At 40.2% G+C, this 21,726-nt stretch overlaps 1 protein-coding gene across 5 annotated transcripts in view; it reads right to left on the bottom strand.

Moving 5' to 3' along the window:
- Window positions 1–21,726, bottom strand: part of SLTM (SAFB like transcription modulator) — a 46,119-nt gene that overhangs the window by 12,322 nt on the left and 12,071 nt on the right. For 4 of the 5 annotated variants that reach the window (XM_073303740.1, XM_073303742.1, XM_073303741.1 and 1 more), the window contains 15 exons: window positions 20,506–20,974; window positions 19,907–19,956; window positions 17,088–17,206; window positions 15,049–15,198; window positions 14,855–14,964; window positions 14,579–14,739; window positions 13,865–13,956; window positions 13,453–13,616; window positions 12,154–12,334; window positions 11,432–11,556; window positions 9,609–9,779; window positions 8,651–8,965; window positions 7,219–7,360; window positions 6,108–6,265; window positions 3,388–5,644 (listed from right to left, as the gene is read on the bottom strand). In XM_073303740.1, coding sequence (XP_073159841.1) covers window positions 5,536–5,644; window positions 6,108–6,265; window positions 7,219–7,360; window positions 8,651–8,965; window positions 9,609–9,779; window positions 11,432–11,556; window positions 12,154–12,334; window positions 13,453–13,616; window positions 13,865–13,956; window positions 14,579–14,739; window positions 14,855–14,964; window positions 15,049–15,198; window positions 17,088–17,206; window positions 19,907–19,956; window positions 20,506–20,974 — 2,516 coding nt within the window. In that variant the 3' untranslated portion in view covers window positions 3,388–5,535. The remainder of the gene's footprint in view (window positions 1–3,387; window positions 5,645–6,107; window positions 6,266–7,218; window positions 7,361–8,650; window positions 8,966–9,608; window positions 9,780–11,431; window positions 11,557–12,153; window positions 12,335–13,452; window positions 13,617–13,864; window positions 13,957–14,578; window positions 14,740–14,854; window positions 14,965–15,048; window positions 15,199–17,087; window positions 17,207–19,906; window positions 19,957–20,505; window positions 20,975–21,726) is intronic. The other variant, XM_073303745.1, reaches the window with a different exon arrangement.

Below are 21,726 nucleotides of genomic sequence, written 5' to 3'. Positions count from 1 at the left end.
TATAACAGGACTCTGCCTCTCTCCCGCCCTCATCCTTGTGAGCTCCCTGGAAACATTAGAGTTAACCTAAAATAAAAATATTTTGAACAATTTGGAGCTTTAAAAGTCAATACTAACCTCTCAATTGTGACAGCACCACACAGGCAGTTAGTGCATATTCTAAATGTGTATGTTCACTAATATTTTCTACTTTAGCAGGCTACTACATTCTATATCAGCTTCAGTTTCCACATTGTTTTAGATGATGTTGCCTGAGATTGGGCACATTATAGTAATCCAGTATTGGTGACAAAAGCATAGGCCACAGGTGCAAGGTCTGTAGCTGAAACAAAAAAGCTGAAGCATCCCTAAGGTGGTCTTGGAACATCTGTTCCCCCTCACTAGAATGTAGGGTTGCAGAATCTCCAGGAATTAAAGATTAATCTTGCATTAAAGATTGTCATGTGATGAAACTAACACTGGCAAATTGTAGAATGATTTGACTAGTCTCTAGTTCAGATGCCCTCAAAAAAGAATAAGAGCTATCCCCCTTTAAGCAACATCACTGCACTTTTATCGAAATTGAACTTTAGCCAGTTATTGCATCTCACCCCACCCCAAAAAAGCCAGACATTTAATAGCTCTACTGCCATATCCAAACACTGCTAGGGGGCAGTAGTATGTAATGGATGGAACTCTGCAAAACTTGAGCCAGCCCTTAGAGAGCAGTTGCCCCATTCCACCCCCTGGGAAAACTCTGCAAGTAAAGCTAAGCACAAATCCACTCCGGTCGTAGTCTGCAGGCATATCAACGCATGAACCACGGAACTGAATGCAGATAGCACAAGCATCAGGGCAGTTTGCCTGTTGAGGTTACAGGGACAAACCATCCCAATGAGTCGAAAGAATAGTAAATATGGCAGGCGACCAGCTTGGCTTAATGGTGAAATCCTAGCGGATCTTAAACATAAAAAAGAAGCTTACAAGAAGTGTAAGGTTGGACATATGACAAGCGAAGAGTATAAAAATATTGCTCAGGCATGTAGGAATGATATCAGGAGGGCCAAATCGCACCTGGGAGCTGCAGCTAGCGAGAGATGTGAAGAGTAACAAGAAGGGTTTCTTCAGGTATGTTGGCAACAAGAAGAAAGCCAAGGAAAGTGTGGGCCTCTTACTGAATGAGGGAGGCAACCTAGTGACAGAGGATGTGGAAAAAGCTAATGTACTCAATGCTTTTTTTGCCTCTGTCTTCACAAACAAGGTCAGCTCCCAGACTGCTGCGCTGGGCATCACAAAATGGGGAAGAGAGGGCCAGCCCTCAGTGGAGATAGAGGTGGTTAGGGACTATTTAGAAAAGCTGGACATGCACAAGTCCATGGGGCCGGACGAGTTGCATCCGAGAGTGCTGAAGGAATTGGCGGCTGTGATTGCAGAGCCATTGGCTATTATCTTTGAAAACTCGTGGCGAACGGGGGAAGTCCCGGATGACTGGAAAAAGGCTAATGTAGTGCCAATCTTTAAAAAAGAGAAGAAGGAACTACAGGCCAGTCAGCCTCACCTCAGTCCCTGGAAAAATCATGGAGCAGGTCCTCAAAGAATCAATCTTGATGCACTTGCATGAGAGGAAAGTGATCAGGAACAGCCAGCATGGATTCACCAAGGGAAGGTCATGCCTGACTAATCTAATCGCCTTTTATGATGAGATTACTGGTTCTGTGGATGAAGGGAAAGCAGTGGATGTATGGTTCCTTGACTTTAGCAAAGCTTTTGACACGGTCTCCCACAGTATTCTTGTCAGCAAGTTAAGGAAGTATGGGCTGGATGAATGCACTATAAGGTGGGTAGAAAGCTGGCTAGATTGTCGGGCTCAACGGGTAGTGATCAATGGCTCCATGTCTAGTTGGCAGCCGGTGTCAAGTGGAGTGCCCCAAGGGTCGGTCCTGGGGCCGGTTTTGTTCAATATCTTCATAAATGATCTGGAGGATGGTGTGGATTGCACTCTCAGCAAATTTGCGGATGATACTAAACTGGGAGGAGTGGTAGATACGCTGGAGGGGAGGGATAGGATACAGAAGGACCTAGACAAATTGGAGGATTGGGCCAAAAGAAATCTGATGAGGTTCAATAAGGATAAGTGCAGAGTCCTGCACTTAGGATGGAAGAATCCAATGCACCGCTACAGCCTAGGGACCGAATGGCTAGGCAGCAGTTCTGCGGAAAAGGACCTAGGGGTGACAGTGGACAAGAAGCTGGATATGAGTCAGCAGTGTGCCCTTGTTGCCAAGAAGGCCAATGGCATTTTGGGATGTATAAGTAGGGGCATAGCGAGCAGATCGAGGGACGTGATCGTTCCCCTCTATTCGACATTGGTGAGGCCTCATCTGGAGTACTGTGTCCAGTTTTGGGCCCCACACTACAAGAAGGATGTGGATAAATTGGAGAGAGTCCAGCGAAGGGCAACAAAAATGATTAGGGGTCTAGAACACATGACTTATGAGGAGAGGCTGAGGGAGCTGGGATTGTTTAGCCTGCAGAAGAGAAGAATGAGGGGGGATTTGATAGCTGCTTTCAACTACCTGAAAGGGAGTTCCAAAGAGGATGGCTCTAGACTGTTCTCAGTGGTAGCAGATGACAGAACGAGGAGTAATGGTCTCAAGTTGCAGTGGGGGAGGTTTAGATTGGATATTAGGAAAAACTTTTTCACTAAGAGGGTGGTGAAACACTGGAATGCGTTACCTAGGGAGGTGGTAGAATCTCCTTCCTTAGAGGTTTTTAAGGTCAGGCTTGACAAAGCCCTGGCTGGGATGATTTAACTGGGAATTGGTCCTGCTTCGAGCAGGGGGTTGGACTAGATGACCTTCTGGGGTCCCTTCCAACCCTGATATTCTATGATTCTATGATACATAGACTGGCATAGGTCAAGGATGTGAGACTTCAAACAACTGATCTGTATCACCAGCCTTTGCAATATAATTATTGGGCTTGGGGGGGGAGGGTGCACTACTGGCTGATAGCCAGATTGTCAGCATCAAGTATTGCTGTAGTTTCTTATGCAGAAGCAGCTTCTTTAAGAGGAAAGCAACTCTACATTCCCTCAGAGACACTGATGTCTGTCAGCAATAGACCCACATCTCTGCTGGTCCTCAGGACCCGGGCCATAAGACTTAGTTAGGCAGAGTATCAAAGAGTAAGCTGGAAAGCAACCTCTAGTCCCTTTCTGCACAGCCTAGACTCAGTGAGGAAAATCTGGTATTCACTATTTCTGCATACCTTCAACTTCCTCTACAGAAGCATATAGCACTGGGTTGAGCTACAGAATTTTACTCAATTAGAAGTTGCTTGATAATGGGGAGGGACTTATGTCAGTCACCAGGTGAAAGCAGCTGGCCCCTCAGCCCCAATACTTACTTGTAGCATCTTTGGAGAACAACAGCCTCTTCTCTCCTGTACAGCATAATTTTGAAGATCAAAATCTTTAGCAGCCAGATTTACCCCTCATCTTCCTTTATTTCATCTGGATGCCAAGGATGCACAGAGTACAAAGGCAGAGAAGGCAGCATCTTGAAGCCACCTTATTAATGAAGGATAGGCCTGAAAATGCAGACCTCCTTGAAAGTGGCCTGATCACAGAAAAGCTTCCCTCAAGGCCTTCTGGCAGTACTCTCATTCTACTTGCTTTTGGGGCATACCATTAACAGGGTCCTTGCCTGAATAGATGTGCCACCACATTAAAATGTAGGGGATAGTAGGTCAATCCATAACCGCTTAAAAACTAAGCTAATTGCCACCCAATCCCAAAACTCGACTCATGGCATTGCAGCAGATAATCCCATGCTAGTCATGAAAATCCTGAGTTGAAATGGAGTAGTTTGTCATTCATCATCAGTCTCAAAAGCATCCAGCACCATTGAGGAACTTTGCAGTGCAGCAAGGCTATATATATAATATATCTATATATCTATATCCAGTTGTAGTTTAACACTATTCTTCAACTCCCACGAAGTGAACACAGTATTAATCAGAGACTGGCTGGGTGAGATGAGAAAGATGGTTGTGTAGTGAAGGCACTGACTGCGACTCTAGTGAAATGCTTTCCATTCTTGGCTCCAATACTCTAGCAAGGCACTTGTGCCTCAGTCCTTGATCTGTAAAATGAGAATAATGCTCCCTCTACTCCCACTGGAAAGCTGAGAATAAATCCACTGTATCTGAGATTTTCAGAGGGTACTGTGAAGGGAAGCATGCAAGTAATGAGATAGAAACTGTAAATATTCTATGTATTGAAGAGGAACTTGCTTCTTCAGACCCTGCTAACCAATTGCATTTTTGATCACAAAAAAATCCCCAAACCATATCCTGTCCTATTTGTGAATGGAGGGCAAGTCTTCATCTCTACCCCCCCAACAGGCTACTTTGTTTCTCCCAAATTTGATCACTCCTACTTCTAAATTAGGGAGGCATGCAAGGATTAAATGGATTGTTGATGCTAAGTGTAGGTCTTTGTTCCTTTGCAGGCCTTCAAAAGTACCTTTAACTTCTCCCCCCATGATGAAATGTGGAGTCAGAGGCTGAGCATAAAAATAAAACAGGGACTTTTAGGGACTCTAGTGTTTAGATTCATCATACATCCTATGAAGAAAAAAGTGATACTTCACATTAATGGAATTACACTCAGAGGAAACTTTTCTTTAAAATTGCCTGCATCCGATCTGAACACATTTTAATTGACTTACATCTCAACCTAAAATCAGAATTGTCTTCCGGATATGAACTGAGTTCTACTGGTAGCAGTACAGAAACTGTGGTTAGTGACTTGAACAAGCTGTCCTTTTAGATTACAAGGAGGTAGTTTGTAGAGAGTTTCAGCAATCAAAACCAGGCTGTCCCCTATGGTGTCTATTGTATGCCATACAGGAACAGAGCTTGTGTTCAAAATGTGTCAGTTTTATTCTTTTTTGCCCCAGCAGACTGAAAGTTCCAGAAACTTACTAGGAACTATACAGAATATGAAGGTTTATTTCAAAAGAATACATTTGCAAGAATACACATAGATGCACTCAATGTAACAGTACCTTCTGCAAAAATAGGTTACATAATACCCAGAAATGCAAGAAAACCACCTTATTCTCTACAAATTAGAAAGCAGGTTTTATAGCCTGAACAACCTTCAAAATGGAGGTTACTGTTGTGTATGTTCTGTTCTATGGAGCTAACTTTAAAGCGTGACACCACAGAGCTAATGCTGGTAAATTAAACTACTAGCACACAGCTGCAAACTATTCCATTATATTTATACAGTGTTAACAAATATTTTGGTTCCAATTTGTTTTGCAGAGCTCTAGTGCCGCAGGGAAAATGCTTATCAAAGATACACAAAAACTATCCAAAATTACAACGCAACTATTAAAAATGCCTCCAAAATTGAGAGGAAAAAAGTAATCATGTTAAAATTAAAAAAAAATTGAACAGGATTTCCAGACAAGACTTCCTGTTTGTATCAGGTAAAGTTTAGAAGAGATTTCAATAAGTTATCTTGAAACCAAGCAGCTGTGGATCCTAGAATCTTCGTGGAGGTCCACCCTTAAACGGCTTAAATCCTGAGCCACTTCCCCTCTGCATGGAATTGCCTGTGATCTGTACAACTCTATTAATTGGTGAAGAGTTACTGGAAACAAAGGTTTAAAAAAAAAGTGTTAAAGGGTATTCTGAGTGGAAGTTTTATGAGTGTCAAATGTGTGTGTGAATAGTACTAAATACTTATGTAACTCAATTGTGGAACAGAACTGTAAAACCTCAGGAGAGGCTTGGTACAACATAATGAAAGCTTTCCTGACAAAGAGGAAGTTACACACTTTACAGCAGAATACACTGATGCAGCTGAACACTGCTGCTATTGAATAACTGCTAGTAGCAGTGCAGGGAATACTCTGCACTGTTATGTAAATGATCCAGATTCATGACTAAGCCAGCTCAGCTCATGGGAAAGATGAGTTTCATGTTGTGCAGCAGCGACCCCTTCAACCGATTAAGTGGCGTTGATTGGTTCTCATCCAGAAGGATTATGGTCGCAATGAAGAGCTTTGAGAGCTCAACAATGGGGAACCAGGGGAAAGGAGCGTTTTTTGTACCTTGTATGTGGAGACATCATGCCACCTCCTCCACGGCCATCTCCCATTCTCCTTGCATCATGATACCCACTTCCTTGAGAACTAGGTCCATGCCATTCTTTTCTTGGTCCAGTTTCACGACTATGGCGTTCAACAACATGTCTATCTTCATTATAATGCTGGCAAAATATACAGTGATTTACAGCAAGTCTGAAATGGTCACATGGCTTAAACTGCAATGTTTTGAGTTATTTGAAAGAAGTTACATATTTTATACAATGATTTTGGATTCTCTCCAATATACTTATGATGGAATTTACCCATTTCTCAACTCAGTGTTTAAAGGTAAAAATCACTTTACAAATTCAACAATTAGAACTAGCATTTCTGAATCTGATCCTCTTGTTTCAAAATAAGATTTTTAACAATGCTAATATGGGAGCTCCTTTGTGGAAGTGTTTCTGTGCAGCTTTAATTTCTGGAAGGTGGCCTGGTTCCATGGAGTGGGAAATCAAGGAACCTGGACGCTATAACCAGCTCTGATACGGATATGTTTTGTGACAGTGGACTAGTAACTTCACACCCTCCATCAGTTTCCCCACTTGGAGAACAGCAATAATTATACTTCCCCTTTTTGTAGGATAGTTAATGTAATCAACAGAGAAGAAATTGAGTCTTAGAGTTTCTTGGTTAGCCAGTGTCACTAGCAAGATTGTCACTACAGACTAAAGTGCCAGCAAGGCCAAGATTAGAACTCCAATTGTTCTTGGGATTTTTGTTGTTGTTACCGAACACTTTAGAAAGTGGGGTACATAATTATCTGAGACAGCATGCTAAGACTGCACTGTATTCCAGTTAAACTACTCTCCCACCAGTTGATGTGGTATTAGTGGTTATAACAGAATCTACATCCATCATTCTGATTCACCTGAAGCACATTAGATCACCAAGAGAAGTAACAGATACTCACTTCTTGGATATTTAATGGAAAGAAACACATTACCCTTTAGAACTGCACAGCAAGATGGGTACAGTGCTGCACAGCAGTATAAATACTATAAGTATAGGGTTAGCTCATTCTTCAATAGTTTCAGTAAACACTAAACAGTTATAGAGCAGTAAAGATACTTACTTGTCCTCCGCTTCCTCTTTCTCCCATGACTCCCCGTTCTCCCTCCCTGCTTCCATAACCAGAAGCACTGCTACGGCTACCGGGAGCGGCACTTCTCACGTGTCCAGACACCTCTCTTCCTGATCTTTCTGGTCTCTCTCCTCTGTAAGAGAATTATCTAGTCAAATTTTTCTTTTATTGGCACAAGGCAGTAGCTGGTAATACCTTTGTGTGGAGGCTAGACAGAATCCAATTTTCTGTATATTTTGGGTTCTTAGGAAGTTACTTGCAAGTCACTAAGCAGCAATTTATAGGTCTGAATAGTTAATTCATCTCAAAAATTGCTAATAAAAATAGGATGCATCCTACATTCTCTCATCAAGAGTGACTTACCACACTACTACTATGCATGCCCAAGAACAGCATGGCAGAAAGCAAGAACAACAAACAACACATGGAGTCTTCGGTCTTACAACACAATTCCGAGGAACCAACTGTGTTGTAAGCCGAAACATTGTAAGTTGAACCCGCTTTTCCCAAAGGAATCAATGGTATGAAGGGCAGATTGGTTCCTGGACCATGGCTTGATACACCATTTTCACCACAATAACCCAGACTTTTGTACTAAAACTAAATTATAGATGACTAATGTTGCATCATCAGTGTATTTACTGTACATTGTATTTTGTAAACAGCATTCAAACAAACTCACATATGCTACTCAGAATGCTGGCAACACAGGCACAGAAAGCCAGGGAGAACAGCACACATGCTGAGCCTCAGCCAATCACTGTTCAAGCTTTCTGACTGGCTCCTGGCCGGGCTCAGCCAATCAAAAATAAACAGCAACCCGACCCAGCAACAAGCTACACTGATGCCTGGAGGCCAATCAGAAACGACCCCTTCCAGCTCCACACCAGTATAGTGCAACCAGGAAGTAATTTCAAGCCAACTTTGTGCAAATTGACAGGTTTCAGAGTAAAAGCCATGTTAGTCTGAATTCGCAAAAAGAAAAGGAGGACTTGTGGCACCTTAGAGACTAAGCAATTTATTTGAGCATGAGCTTTCGTGACATCCGATGAAGTGAGCTGTAGCTCACGAAAGCTTATGCTCAAATAAATTGGTTAGTCTCCAAGGTGCCACAAGTCCTCCTTTTCTTTTTGTGCAAATTGAGCATCCTAAGGGCTAAGCGAGTGTTGTAAGGGTGGAACGGGCAGTCAATTGAAAAGCGTTGTAAGGGCATCTGACGTAAGTCGGATGTCGAAGTCCAAGGATTCCCTGTACAGTCAAGGTTATGGCAGACAACATGAACAGAATGCAAGTTCTAAACTGTGCCATTCTGATTATCTACTTTGTTTTTTAAAGCAAATTCTCCAGTTAACATTGATACTATAAATTGGTTTTATTAAAATCACTAGCAATACAGCTTTGTCTAATATCCAGACGACTATACCTGGCATCCCGTTTGTCTGTGCTTATGCCTCCCTCGTTCTTCCAATTAGTTTGTCTAGGTGGATTTGAACCAGTTTCTCTTGGATGACGACCATGTGATATTTCTGGCCTATCATGAATTATCACTGTTCTTCTCTCATCTCTGTCTCCTCGCACTTCTCGTCTGTCAGTATCTCGAAGTTCATTTCTTGGTTGTGGGGGTTCATTTCTTCTGGACTCACTGAAATTCTTAGGATACCTCTCAAACCCAGGCTCCTCTCTTCGCGCTGTCGGGCGTGTCTTTTTTCCTTCACTTTGATTTACAAAGCGTTCTCGCCTGTACAAATTGGAGGGCAGGACAGGTTATTTGGAGGTCCCTTCCAACCCTGATATTCTATGATTCTATTTGCTCAATCCACTAACTTCAGCTAGAACACCAGTTGCTTCCTTATCTAGTTCAGTCAATTTAGTAGCTATGTACATGAAAGTACCAAAGTGTGAACACCTACACTTATTGTACTTGTATAAACTGTTACGAGATTCAACTCACAGCAGGTCTCATTAATTCCTGTAATGAGAACACTGTTACAGAAACACCTTTCCAGAATTATGAAATGGACTGGATAAACCAGAGAGCCAACTGAAAAAAGTATAAAATCAGTCTGTATGAATTTTACCAAAAAGTTTGGAAAAAAGTCTGTTTGGGCAAATGTTGCCATTTAGCCACATATTACATCAATATCTTATCTAGACTGCCATGAAAATGTAGCTCTATTAGCCTACTATAAATACTAGACACACTTCTCAGTGTTCTGTTTTTAAATGCTGAACGCAAACATCAAGCCTTATTAAAGCTATTTCCCTCTGTATCTGTCTTAAGGACTGAAGAGTAGAAATCTCAAACAGTTCCCTGAGTCCCAAGCGGGTCTCCAGTACCTCTTAAAAGTAAAAATCTTAGTAATTATTGTCTGAAAACATACCTTTCAAAAGAGGATGATGGCACGGATGAACCCTCTGGGTATCGCCCCCTCTCTCTGTGGTCAAAGTCATTAAACCTATTCTGCTGGCGACTGTAATCAGAACCATGACTAAAGCGTGCATCTGTATCCAAGGACATCTTTTTATTCTCATTCCAGTAGGGATCATCCCGCCTTTAGAAACAGACATTTTAAACGAATATTTTACAACAAGTTACAATATTTGAATTGTAGCCTTTTTACTATAGTACAGAAGAGGTTAAAAGTTTTCTTCAAAGTGAGTCCGTCCATTATTTAGTCTTCAAGTCGTCTCCAACTCCTGCAACACATGCTTAGAACTGATCATTTGTTCCAATTTTTCATCAGTGAATTTGATAAATGCACAACTTAATTCATTGGTTTCTGATGAAGGTCATTTTAGAACAAAAAAAGTCTAGAACACCTGATAGTATTTTAGAACCAAGAATATCTGTCCACTTCAGGCAGTCTGAGATAAAATGGAAACTATCTATACAAACATCCGAAACTACTAGTAAGGGCCCACTGTTTGATTCCTGCACAGGATAGGATCTATGACCAGTGAACATCAGTAGAACTTAAGGTAAGAACTTAACTTTCAGACAAAAATTACAAGAGCGAAAATACACTGACATGTGGAGGATAACAGTATGCAGAATGTCCCCGTTAGCCTGGTCACTGGAGACATTAAATCACAGAACTATGAACAGATTTAGTATATTTGCAGGCTCACTAAAGAAAGGCTGTGTGTTCATTAATGTGCAATTAACAGCCTTGAAAACTGAAGTCCTATTTCCCATGAAATACGTACACCATTGATAGCAGTAGCTGTATTTTGACCCATGGGAAAATCATGATCACCTCGATGAGAGAGTGATTTTAGGCGATTCCTTACACTGTTAAAAATATTAACAATGGTGCCAACTGTAAGAATTTTAGTCCCATTCTTATCTGATAAGTAGTGTTTGACATGGGTCAAACATTTGCCAGCTAGCAACTTTTGTCACTGACCACTCAACTGGGAAGAAACTGATACAGAAATCTAGAAGCCAAAGGCTCTGTATTGCATTATTGATTCACTGAGCCATCCAGCTCCCAGGATCTGAAGTCTTAACACCAAGTGGTAGCAGCTGGAAACTTCCATAACTGTTTAAAATCAGGACAGTAAAACAACACACGTGCACACGTACGTGAGATGCTCTTGTTGGGCCATGAGGACTATCATAAGATATTTCCTTCCTAGTACAGAATTGTCTCTCTCCACAGTTGCATTACATTGATTTAGGCATATTAGTCCAGGGATTCTCAAACTTCACTGCACTGCCATCCCCTTCTAACAAAAATTACTACACAACCCCAGGAGTGGGGACTGACGCCTGAGCCTGCCCAAGCCCCACCACCCCAGGTGAGGGAGCCAAAGCCCAAGCCCCAATGCTCCAGGCGGGGAGGAGGAGGAGGAGAGCAAAGCCCAAGAGCTTCAACCCCAAGTGGAAGGCCTGTAACCTGAGCCCCGCCACCGAGGGCTGAAACCCTTGTGCTTCGGCCTTGGGCTGTGTGGTTCAGGCTTTAGCCCCACACCCCAGCAAGTCTAATGCCAACCCTGGCGATCCCATTAAAACAGGGTCGCAACCCACTTTGGGGTCCTGACCCACAGTTTGAGAACTGATCTATTAGTCCTTAGCAAGTAGGTCAGCAGCACTGGGTACTCAATTATGGTGGCAAGCGTTCTCTGCATGGACCCACTTAATGATAAACAGAGGTTGTTTGGTGGCATGAGCAACAGATTAGCAAATTGGAAAATACACTACCTGTGATCTACATCACGTGGACGTTTCAAAGAGTTCCTTTTCTCCTGTTCATAACGAAGCTGCTGCTGCTGTCGACGAAGCTCCTCCCTTTCACGAGCAATACGCTCTGCTTCTTTGCGACGCTCCTACCAAAAAAAATAAGGGAGGATTACTATGGAACGAACCCATTAGCTTTGCACTAGAGGCAAATATACAAAAGTTGCTACAAATACAGAATTAATTCCCCACACACAATCAGATCAACTTCAATTTCTGTACTAATACTGGAGAAACTTGCAATACAAAAGAAGTAGTTTTAGACTATTGGGATCTATTAGACATAACTCACTATGTGAAAAAGCAGAGCAACAGGACCTTTGGTATGCCATCTCGTTAACCAAGATTTTGTCACTAGAAAGTTTTATACATTTCTAGTACCAATATGCCCTGAAAGGCATTCATTTTCCGTTTGCAGTAAATTCATAGTTATAGAAGAAATACTTGCAGACTTAAGTTAGATTTATGCGGCCAACAGAATCCTTTAGCCTCTTGATTGTTGACTTCCACCGAGATCTAGACAACTCTCCATATAAGCTACTGAACAGCCAGAGGGAAAGATCACTACTAAACTGTTTACAAGTTATATTTTCTACTTAAAAGAATTACAGCAAATAAAATGGAAAGGATTAAGTTCAATATTGTAACTTGATGTAACACTAAACTTTATGCATACTGGCCTGTACCTGTTCAATACGAATCCGTTCTCTTTCCAAGCGCTCTCGTTCCATTCTTTCCCTCTCCAGTTTTTGTCTTTCAATCTCCAATCGTTCTCTTTCCCTCTGCAAGCGCTCACGTTCCTCACGTTCACGTATGATTCGAATGCGTTCTCTCTCCCGACGCTCTCTCTCAGCAAGTTCTCTTCGCCTACAACATTATTTTTAAAATATGGCTTATAGTGGCTGTTTGAGACTGGTTTCTCCTGTGCAATACTGCCATAGCTGTAGTCAGCAGGTGTTCAATTTGAAAGACATGGCTGCTGGCAGGGCCCTTTTTTTGGAATTCACTTCCTCCTTTGTCCCCAACAGCCCGAACTGGGTAATCTGTATGGCATGCTACAAAGCCCATTTATTTAAGGGGTCATCTGAGGTGTGCGTAGATTTGATGTTGATAGAATGGGGAGTAGGTGTTAGGTTTTTGTTTTGTTTTTTTAATTGGCATCTGTCTGCTGCTACCGTCTGCATTTTGACTCTGCCTGGATGCCAGCCTAGCAAAGCTATATAAAGGTGTGAGTTAGATTCTTTGCTGTGTACAGCTTGTGGCAGCTCCAGCAGAGCTAGAGAATCATTACCAGGGAGCCAGTTACTGCTCCCCCAATTCTGACACTAGCTGGGCCACATGTCAGAGTGCAGCATGCTCCCACTCCTTCCCTTCTCCTCCTCCTCCCTCCCTGCCACACTAGGCTGCAGGGAGGGAGATGTAGGAGCCTGCTGTATCAGCTCTACACCTGCTGGAAATCCCCACACCCACAGGACTGCAACCAGGTAACTCCTGAGTTGTTTCTGCTCCTTCTGCAGAGCATGACCCACATAGAGGGAGCAGAACAAAGCAGAGTATCTACCCAGCTTCAAAGTAGGACAGATTGGCCTGCTGGAGGCAAAAATACCAATCCCATATCATGCCCCCTTGTCATTAAGGTGTAATTACTGAATTAGCTATTTCTAGTCACGCCTATTACAATCAATTGGACTAACGATGTCAATAATTTAAAGAAATAGATCGATCACATGTAAGGAAGGACATACCACAGACAGTTATGAAATACATATCCCTGTTATTCTACTCTATGGACACTAATTTCCGACTTTTTGCATCAAATTTGGACTTCAGATATGAGAAGTATTTTCATACTAATTTGAAAGTAGAGCGTGGTGTTTGAGGAAAAAGCTTGATGAAATGCCCTATGATCAGATTTCTAAAAGTAATTTTACCCAATTAAATCTTAAAAAGTGGTCTAAGATGAATCAAAAAATTTTGATCACTACCTTCGGAGCTCAACTGCTCGACGTATTCGTTCCAATCGAACCATGTGCTCCCGCATTCTTTGTTCCTTCATTTTCTCAAAAGGCAAGATATCCTTTCTGCCTCTGTACTCCCTGAACTTCATTTTATCTTGAATGAAACGCTCTTTGTTCCTTAGCACCGGTGGCTGTTAACAGAAATTCCAGTTATTTCAAAAGTCACATGGTACTAGGGAGATTTCTGGATACTATACTAGTTTACAATATTACAACCTCGAGAACTAGTTAGCGTATCAACAGGGCTGTCCATCTTAGACTATTTTGAAACTAACAACTATCTGCAGATAGTTACTTGCCTATTAATTGATGATAAAGTGGTTAGAAAGTAATATGGAGACAGACAAGGATTATGTGTCAAGTTTAGAGAGATACTTACTTTATCAAACCTTCCCCTTCTCACTGTCCTAGTGTGACCCTGGTCTCCTTTTGTTTGGTCTAGAACTACCATCTGACCTGGACTTTTTCCACCTAAGAAAAATGGTTTAACATAAGCATGAATTAAAGTGGTTTTGATTTAACACTACAGTTACAAATGAAAATAACCACATTTTAAGATGGTCATCTGCCTACTCTGGAAACGGATTTCAGAGTAGCCGTGTTAGTCTGTATTCGCAAAAAGAAAAGGAGTACTTGTGGCACCTTAGAGACTAACCAATTTATCTGAGCATCAGCTTTTGTGAGCTACAGCTCACTTCATCGGATGTCGATGAAGTGAGCTGTAACTCACAAAAGCTGACGCTCAAATATATTGGTTAGTCTCTAAGGTGCCACAAGTACTCTTTTTCTTTCTACTCTGGAAAGTTTACTTGCTGAAATGCATGATATGAATCTTAAAAATTAAGATGACTAATGATAGGACAGGTATGTCAATACATATCTGTGTAATAAACAAGAATACAAAAATCTAGTAGTTTATATGACAGCACTGGAATGACTTTCTAACTCAGCAATGACGACCCTATTACTGAAGGTTTTAAGGAAACAAGGTTTTAGGATTTATATGCAGTGGCATCTTGGGTATTATCTGCTGCCGTAAAAGCAAATGAAAAGATGAAGACAGAGGCAATGAGAAAAAAGCTATATTGCATACTTATTCGTTTCTTGTCTTCAGTTTTTTTAGTGGATTCTTGATTAGGGCCACTTGATCCATTATCATTCTTCTCATCTTTACCTTCAGTTTTCTTAGCTTCTTTACTTTCTTTTTTCTCAGATTTGTCAGATTTCTTCTCTTCTTTTTTGGCTGACTGAGTTCTTGTTAAAAAGGACACAAAGAGAGACAGTGAGAAAGGTTTGGTTATATAGTTTCAGTACACATCATTTTGTTTGGACAGTCCATCAAACCAGAAGATGCAAAGCAAGCTCTTACTTGCTCGTTTTATCAATTGATGCAGTCTTCTTATCCCCCATGTTTCTACCAGAACCGGATTTCTCATCAATTTCTTTCTTCAGCTCTTTCTTGGAAGGATCACCTTTTACCTACATTTTTTAGAAAGGTAAATTTAATAGAATGTGACCCCATACACAAATAATCCTTATGTAAGGAGTATACATTAAACTTACTTTCTCAACAGAAATTTGTTGTCCATGCAGCTCTGTACGATGGAGATGTGCAATACATCTAGCCACCTCCGTACTGGAAGACATGGTTACAATGCCATAACACTTTGCTCCAGGGCTTCGTGCATTTGTGACCACCTTTGCACTAAGGACCTAAAAAATATATAATTTGAAGAATAAAGCTTAACATTTTGGATCCAGCTGGTAGAGAGAGGAGAAGATAGTGAGAATTTTCACTAAGAATAAAGATTAAGGGTAAAATTTTCTGAAGTCTTGAATGTTACCCCAACTCTCAGCTTAGTCACGCCAAGTTGTGTATCTGCTCAAAAAGTAGACACAAGTTTTAAAAGTCTTAGCGTATATGAAATACAAGAATAAAATTAGTATTCATCTACTAAAGAAACATTTTGTTAAAACTTTACCACTGTTTAAGTTTGTTGGCTAGACAAGTGAGAAAACAAACAACTTATACGGGCACTCTAACTTCCAAGAAGCAAGCCACTCCACATGTACAGATGGAGGAGGGAAACCTCTTTTGAGAGTCAATACCAGACTGTCAAGTAATTTCAGTAGTGTGTCAGAATGCCTCTTGCTGAGAGGAAAGCACTGAGCAAGGTATCACCTCTGGCTCCTAGTGAAGTCGAACTTGCTACAAAGTACATAAATGCTGGGGCATCATTTCTAGATTCTGCAGCACTGAGGCAGCAGACTGTACAGCAGCTTCAATAAATGGAAGTTTAAACATGCAGTAGAGTAGCCTCTTTTGATATACTTTTGTTTACACTGTTTTCAAAATCAGTTTTTGATAGACCATAAATTTATTTATTTTACAGTAATGCAAGTCTACATTGTGGAAGGAGAAAAGGACAGAGCTGGAGGTTTCGTCACTTGAATAGGAACAGTTAAGGATGTCAACATCTGAGGTGGCGTAGGAAGCAATTCAGGACTGTGGGTGTTTGTTAGATAACCAGCAGTGAAATAGTGTTCAGATGTAATTTATAAATACAAGCTTCTGGTTCTAATAACTCATTGAGATGCACTGTACACTCTTGAGCTTGTTTCAGGTGTGCAACCTGAGGAAGATACTGTAAAGAGCTTCTGAAGATTAAACAGATGCAACTATAAGACCCTAAAAATATTTAAATGAAGGTTTAGATTCTGTGGCAAACTGCATGTCAGTAGAATCCATGAAGTCCTGGTTTTAAGTCTACATACCAGGAAACAAACCCGTATAAACAGTTTTATGGATTTAAAGAAGTTTTGTTACGAAGATGGAAAGCCAAGTTAAATTAACAGTTAATACCTACATCACTGTCACAACTTTTGCAGATCTCCCCAACCCAAAACTGTGTAAAATGAAGTTAGCAACTGTCTAACAGAGCTGTATGTTTACATTAAGGTGTTAGTTTAAGGTGCAGAAGGTTGTGTGGATGCTTATTTCAATTTAAGAGGCTTCTCCATTTAGCTTAGAAGTCAACTAGGAACAAGTTTTAAACAGACAAATAAGCCACCCAGATAAGACCAAAAAAAAAAAAAAAAAAAAAAAAAAGAGGCCATAGCCTTTTGAACTGTTCAGAGGAAACAGACTTTTGGATCAAAAAGAATTAGACTCTGGCTATGAGAAACTGAAGGCTTATGCAGCCCAACTCCTCCTTAATCCTGACATGAGGCGGTCATTTTAGGCTATGCTACAAAACCTTTCCATTTGACCACTCCAGACTATGGCATACGCATCAGACAGACTGACCCTTGCAGGTTTTGGGAAGGAGAAATGAGAACTCAGTTGGTATGCAGATAGTAACTCAATATTCCCACCTCCTCTCATCTCTCACAGAAGATGCTCCAACAAAATCCTCTTCCTTCACTGCCAAGATACTTCTGCATGGACACACACTTATTCTGATGGCAGCTCTTGATGTTACCGTTATGTAATTTAGGTTTTATATTGGTCAGTCAGATCTGGTCTTAGATCAGCTCATATTAAAACATGAGAATATGACAGTTAGGTTCTTTCAATCAAAATACTGAACACAAATAAATACCTTTCCATATTTGCCAAAGAGATTTTTCAAGTCAGCAGCTTTCGTGTTGGAAGAGAGTCCACTAACCCATAGGTTTCTAGTTGAACTGCCACTGCTACCACTAACACTGCTTGCACTTCCTGGAACAAGTTTCACAAAGAAAACTTGAAGTTACTAATATGTGGTCTAATGTTACCATGATCACTAAACAAAAGTCATTACCACCTCAATTCATACTTTGAGAAAAAGTATCATTAGGTCATACATAGTGAGCCTTCCTGTATAATACATACCATAGAATTTCATCCATCCAGTTACCCCTGTATTTAGCCCAATAACTTGTGTGACTAAAACATATCCTTCCAGGAAGGCATCCAGTCTTTTTCTGAAGACAAGATCAAGAATTCACCACTTCCCTTGGTAATCTGGTCTAATGGCTAATGACCCGGTTAAAAATGTGCGCTTTATTTCTCATTTGACTTTGTCTGGCTTTAATTTCCAGCCATTGGTTCTTGTTATGCACTTCTATGTTAGATTAATGAATCCTTTAGTGCGTGGTATTATCTCTTCATGAAGGTACTTATTCAGCACTGTGAAGTCACCTCAATCCTTTAGTTTATTAAAAAAGAAGACTGAGCTCTAAGTCTTTCACTGTAAAATATTTTCTCCCAAGCTTCATATAATTTTTGTGGCTCTTTTTTGGACCCTCTCCAATTTTTCAACATCTTTTAAAATGTTGATAGTAAAACTGGATGCAGTATTCTAGTACTCACCAATGCCGGAGGGAGAAGTAAGATTACCTACCTACTCACTACTCCCATTTATACATCTAAGGATCACATTTGCCATTTTTGTCAGAGCATCACACTGGGAACTTGTGTAGAGTTGCTTATCCACCATGACCCCTAAATCTTTTTCAGAATCACTGTTTTTCAAGATACTGTAGGAACAAAAACTGCAGGTCATACCTAGATATTTGACCTTGCAGTTGTTTGTATTCAAATGCATTTGGGTCCTAGGCATACATACAGGCAATGCCAATAGTACCAAAATTGGAACTTCCAACCCTACAAACTATTTATTCTAAAAACAGACTTGCCACTGTTGTATTGGAGGGTCCTTAATCTTTTCCCATGTAATCTGGAGAAAAGACTACATATTATGTACTGAGCCTAAGTAATAACAAAAGGGAAAAATTTGAACTACATCATTGACTGTAATGCTTAAGTGTACTATATTTAAAAATATTAGATGGGGAATTTTATGAATACCTAATGCTTAGACCTTTTTACAGTGTACTGCAAATCCAGCAGTCTAAGTGTCCACGTGTTTTAAGATACTCCTGTGAAAATCTGTTATCTTTTGCTTTAGTTGTAACAAAATGGAGTTGCTGTATCCTAGTTATTAAAATGTTATTTGAAGTTATGTATGAAGTTAAACATCCAAAGAGAACATAATGAACATGTATCCACAATATTATGCGGGAAGTGACACTTTCACATTCAACGTGTGGAGTGTTTTTCTGTAGACAAATGCCATTTGCTGGACAGCATTCTGTTTAGTTCCAAATAAAAATGTTTTGTGATGGGGACAAGAATTCCATGCATGACAATTTAAGGACTTTGATATGGTCCCTCGCTGTGATTCTCCCCAGTGCTCATGGCCTTTTAGGCTTGGAGAGCAATTACTTATCTTATTACGCTCACCAACTATCATCTATGTAATTCTTGTTGTAACAGATACAGTAAAAGCAAATGGAATTTCCCTGACAGACCAATAGCTAAAAGGAGTTAAGACTCTGCTAACTATATAGTAAACAAATGCCTGTAACTGGCATTGCTACTGGTACAGTTGACAGCTAGTCAGTTGACAGCCTTCATTTTTTAAGAAGGGTAACAATGCAATGCCAAGACAATTTCTATGTACAGTAGAATCTCAGAATTTCAAACTGACTGGTCAACCACATACTTCACTTGGAACCAGAAGTTCGCAATCAGACAGCAGATACAAAACAAAAAAGCAAATGCACTATAGTACTGTGTTAAAAGTCAACTACTAAAAAAATACAGGGAAAGTTTTAAAAATATTGGACAAGATAAGGAAACTGTTTTTGTTCTGGTTTCATTTAAATTTAGATGGTTAAAAGCAGCATTTTTCTTCTGCATAGTCAAGTTTCAAAGCTGTATTAAGTCAATGTTCAGTTGTGAACTTTGGAAAGAATAACCATAACGTTTTGTTCAGCATTACAAAAATTTCAGTTACAAACAACCTGTATTCCACAGGTGTTCGTAACTCTGAGGTTCAACTGTACACGAACTTCAGAAGAAAAGATTAGAGTATTATACATTCATGGACAGGGCTGTGACTAATTTTAGGTTCTGTATCTAAAATACTTATTCTTCAAAATAAAGCCATGAGAACCAGAAATGGAGCTGTCCTTCTACTCATGATTGATCTGAAGTAGACTGATGTGTTTTAAAGTATTTGCTTAGGGCTAACTGACTTGAAAGGAGCTTGGAGGATTAAAAAAACCACAGGAAAACTAAGGCCTAGTGTACTCCTACTATTATTGACTTCAGTCAAAAACTGAACCAATTCTCTAAGGCATTTTAGTCCATGGCAAGGAAGATATAACAGGTTAAGAGATGTTCTGCAGTAATTTAGCTTTTGGTCACCTCCTAGATTGATTCCCATGTATCGGATAAAGTAAAAGGTGGCTTTCCATGTATACTATGGATACAATAAAACTGTATACTATGGATACAATTTTACAGTATTCTGTGTTTAAATCACAAGATATAGCAATATAAAACTAAGTGCTACAGTAGGAGTTAAGTTACCTTTATCATCCTTTGATGTTGTTTTGCTTTCTTTGGATTCCTTAGCAGAGCTGGAGAAGCAAATCATCAAAAGAAAATTGAAAATACAGAATTTTAGACACTGCATTTTACACTACTACTAGCAGGCAAGTTAACATTTCAAAAAGGGGTGGACTGGGTTATATTTGTACAAAATGATTCCCTTATGGATTCTTGCACTGATTTTCCCCAAGATGCCTGAAGATCTAGATTTTCTGACAATTCTATTCAGTGGATATATGGCAATCTTCTCCAGATTTCAGGACGGGGACTTGACTTCATTTTGTGTTCTTAGAACTGATAGCTGTTCATTACCATCACCACAAGGACACTTAAACTTGTCAATTTGAAAAAAATAAAAAATAAAATGCTGACAATTCGACAATGCAATCAGTAGGACATAGTTTCTATACGAAGATCTTGAATTTTTAAAAAGTAACTTATGGCGGTCAAAAAAAATATCTATAGGCAGGAGCATAAGATATTAATTATAAGATGCTTGCTGCTACCCCCTTAATGTAGAGTGATCTTACTGAATGCTGGTACTCAGTATCGTAAAGAACGGACATAGAAAGACAAACCTCTTTGCTTGACCAGAGGCCCCAGTAGACGAGGGACCTTTCTTCAAAGTGTCCTTTTCTTTGTCTCCAGATTCTGCTTTCTTTGAACCTTCTCTGGCTTCCTTCTTGACAGGATCACCCTTCACGCAGTCTTCCTTCTTACCATCTTTATGGTTCTCAGTCATCTCATAATCCTTGTTTTCCTTCTCCAGGCTCTGTGCAATGGTATCCTGCCCATCTTTTGGCTTACTTGCTTCAGAATCTGTAATTTTCACATTTTTACCTGTTTCTAGGAGGTCATCACCATCAAAATCCAGAGTGATGGCATCTTCAGCCTGGATTGTAACCGATATGTTATCATCCTCAGCTTCTTTCACAGATGTGTTAGCTTCCATCTCTTCATGAGCCGTATGATCAGCCTCAGCTAGGCTTTCTTCTGAAGGCAGAGGTTTAGATACTTCTTGTATACCATCACCAGAACCTGCTTTATCTAAGAGGATTTAACAGGAATAAATATGGCAAAACAAGAAGTTTAAACAATTTTATATGCATAAGCTAGAATAGGACCTAGAAAATACAAAGCCAGTTATTAGCACTGATGGAAGATTAGGGGGAAAAAACAAGATGTATTAACATGTAAATAAATCCTTCACCCAGGATCACTCATTCGCCATGGCAAAATACATTTTCTAAAAGACAAATACCAACAAACAGTAGGAGTCAGAAAATGGTTCCATCCTGCAGATACCAGTTTTTCATAGCAAGTATCCATTTTCCGCTGTAGGTGTTAATATGCCATAAAGAAAGGCTTTCTTCAGATGCTTGCAGTTTGATTTAATCAGTGTTTGAAAACTTCCTTGTTGTAAGACTTTTAACCTTCCAAAATCCTTAAGAGTGACAGTCGGGAGAGTCTAAGTCAGTCTTCAATACAGTTTCAAGGTTCTGTCTTGATCCTCCTTTCTGAATGGTTGTTTGGCAGTCAAGATAGCTGAACAAGTCTGCTGCAGAAACCGAAGTGTGAACTTCAAAGTTCGTAGCAAACTGGTTTTCAGTCTTCATCCACTTTGCAGATTTTCAGTATTCATTCTCAGTCCCATAAGCAGTATCTCCAACAATATTCTTGCATTCTCACAAAACAGATGCTTCAGCGATAGGGTCCCTCGTAAATGGTGAGTCTGTAGGTTTATTCTCCAACTTCAACACTGTCCATCTTGTTTAAAGTGAAAGTGCTCCATGATCTTT

Source organism: Lepidochelys kempii, chromosome 10 (genome assembly GCF_965140265.1).
Source record: "Lepidochelys kempii isolate rLepKem1 chromosome 10, rLepKem1.hap2, whole genome shotgun sequence".
Taxonomy (NCBI): Eukaryota; Metazoa; Chordata; order Testudines; family Cheloniidae; genus Lepidochelys; species Lepidochelys kempii.
This window is presented reverse-complemented; position numbering and strand designations above follow the sequence as displayed.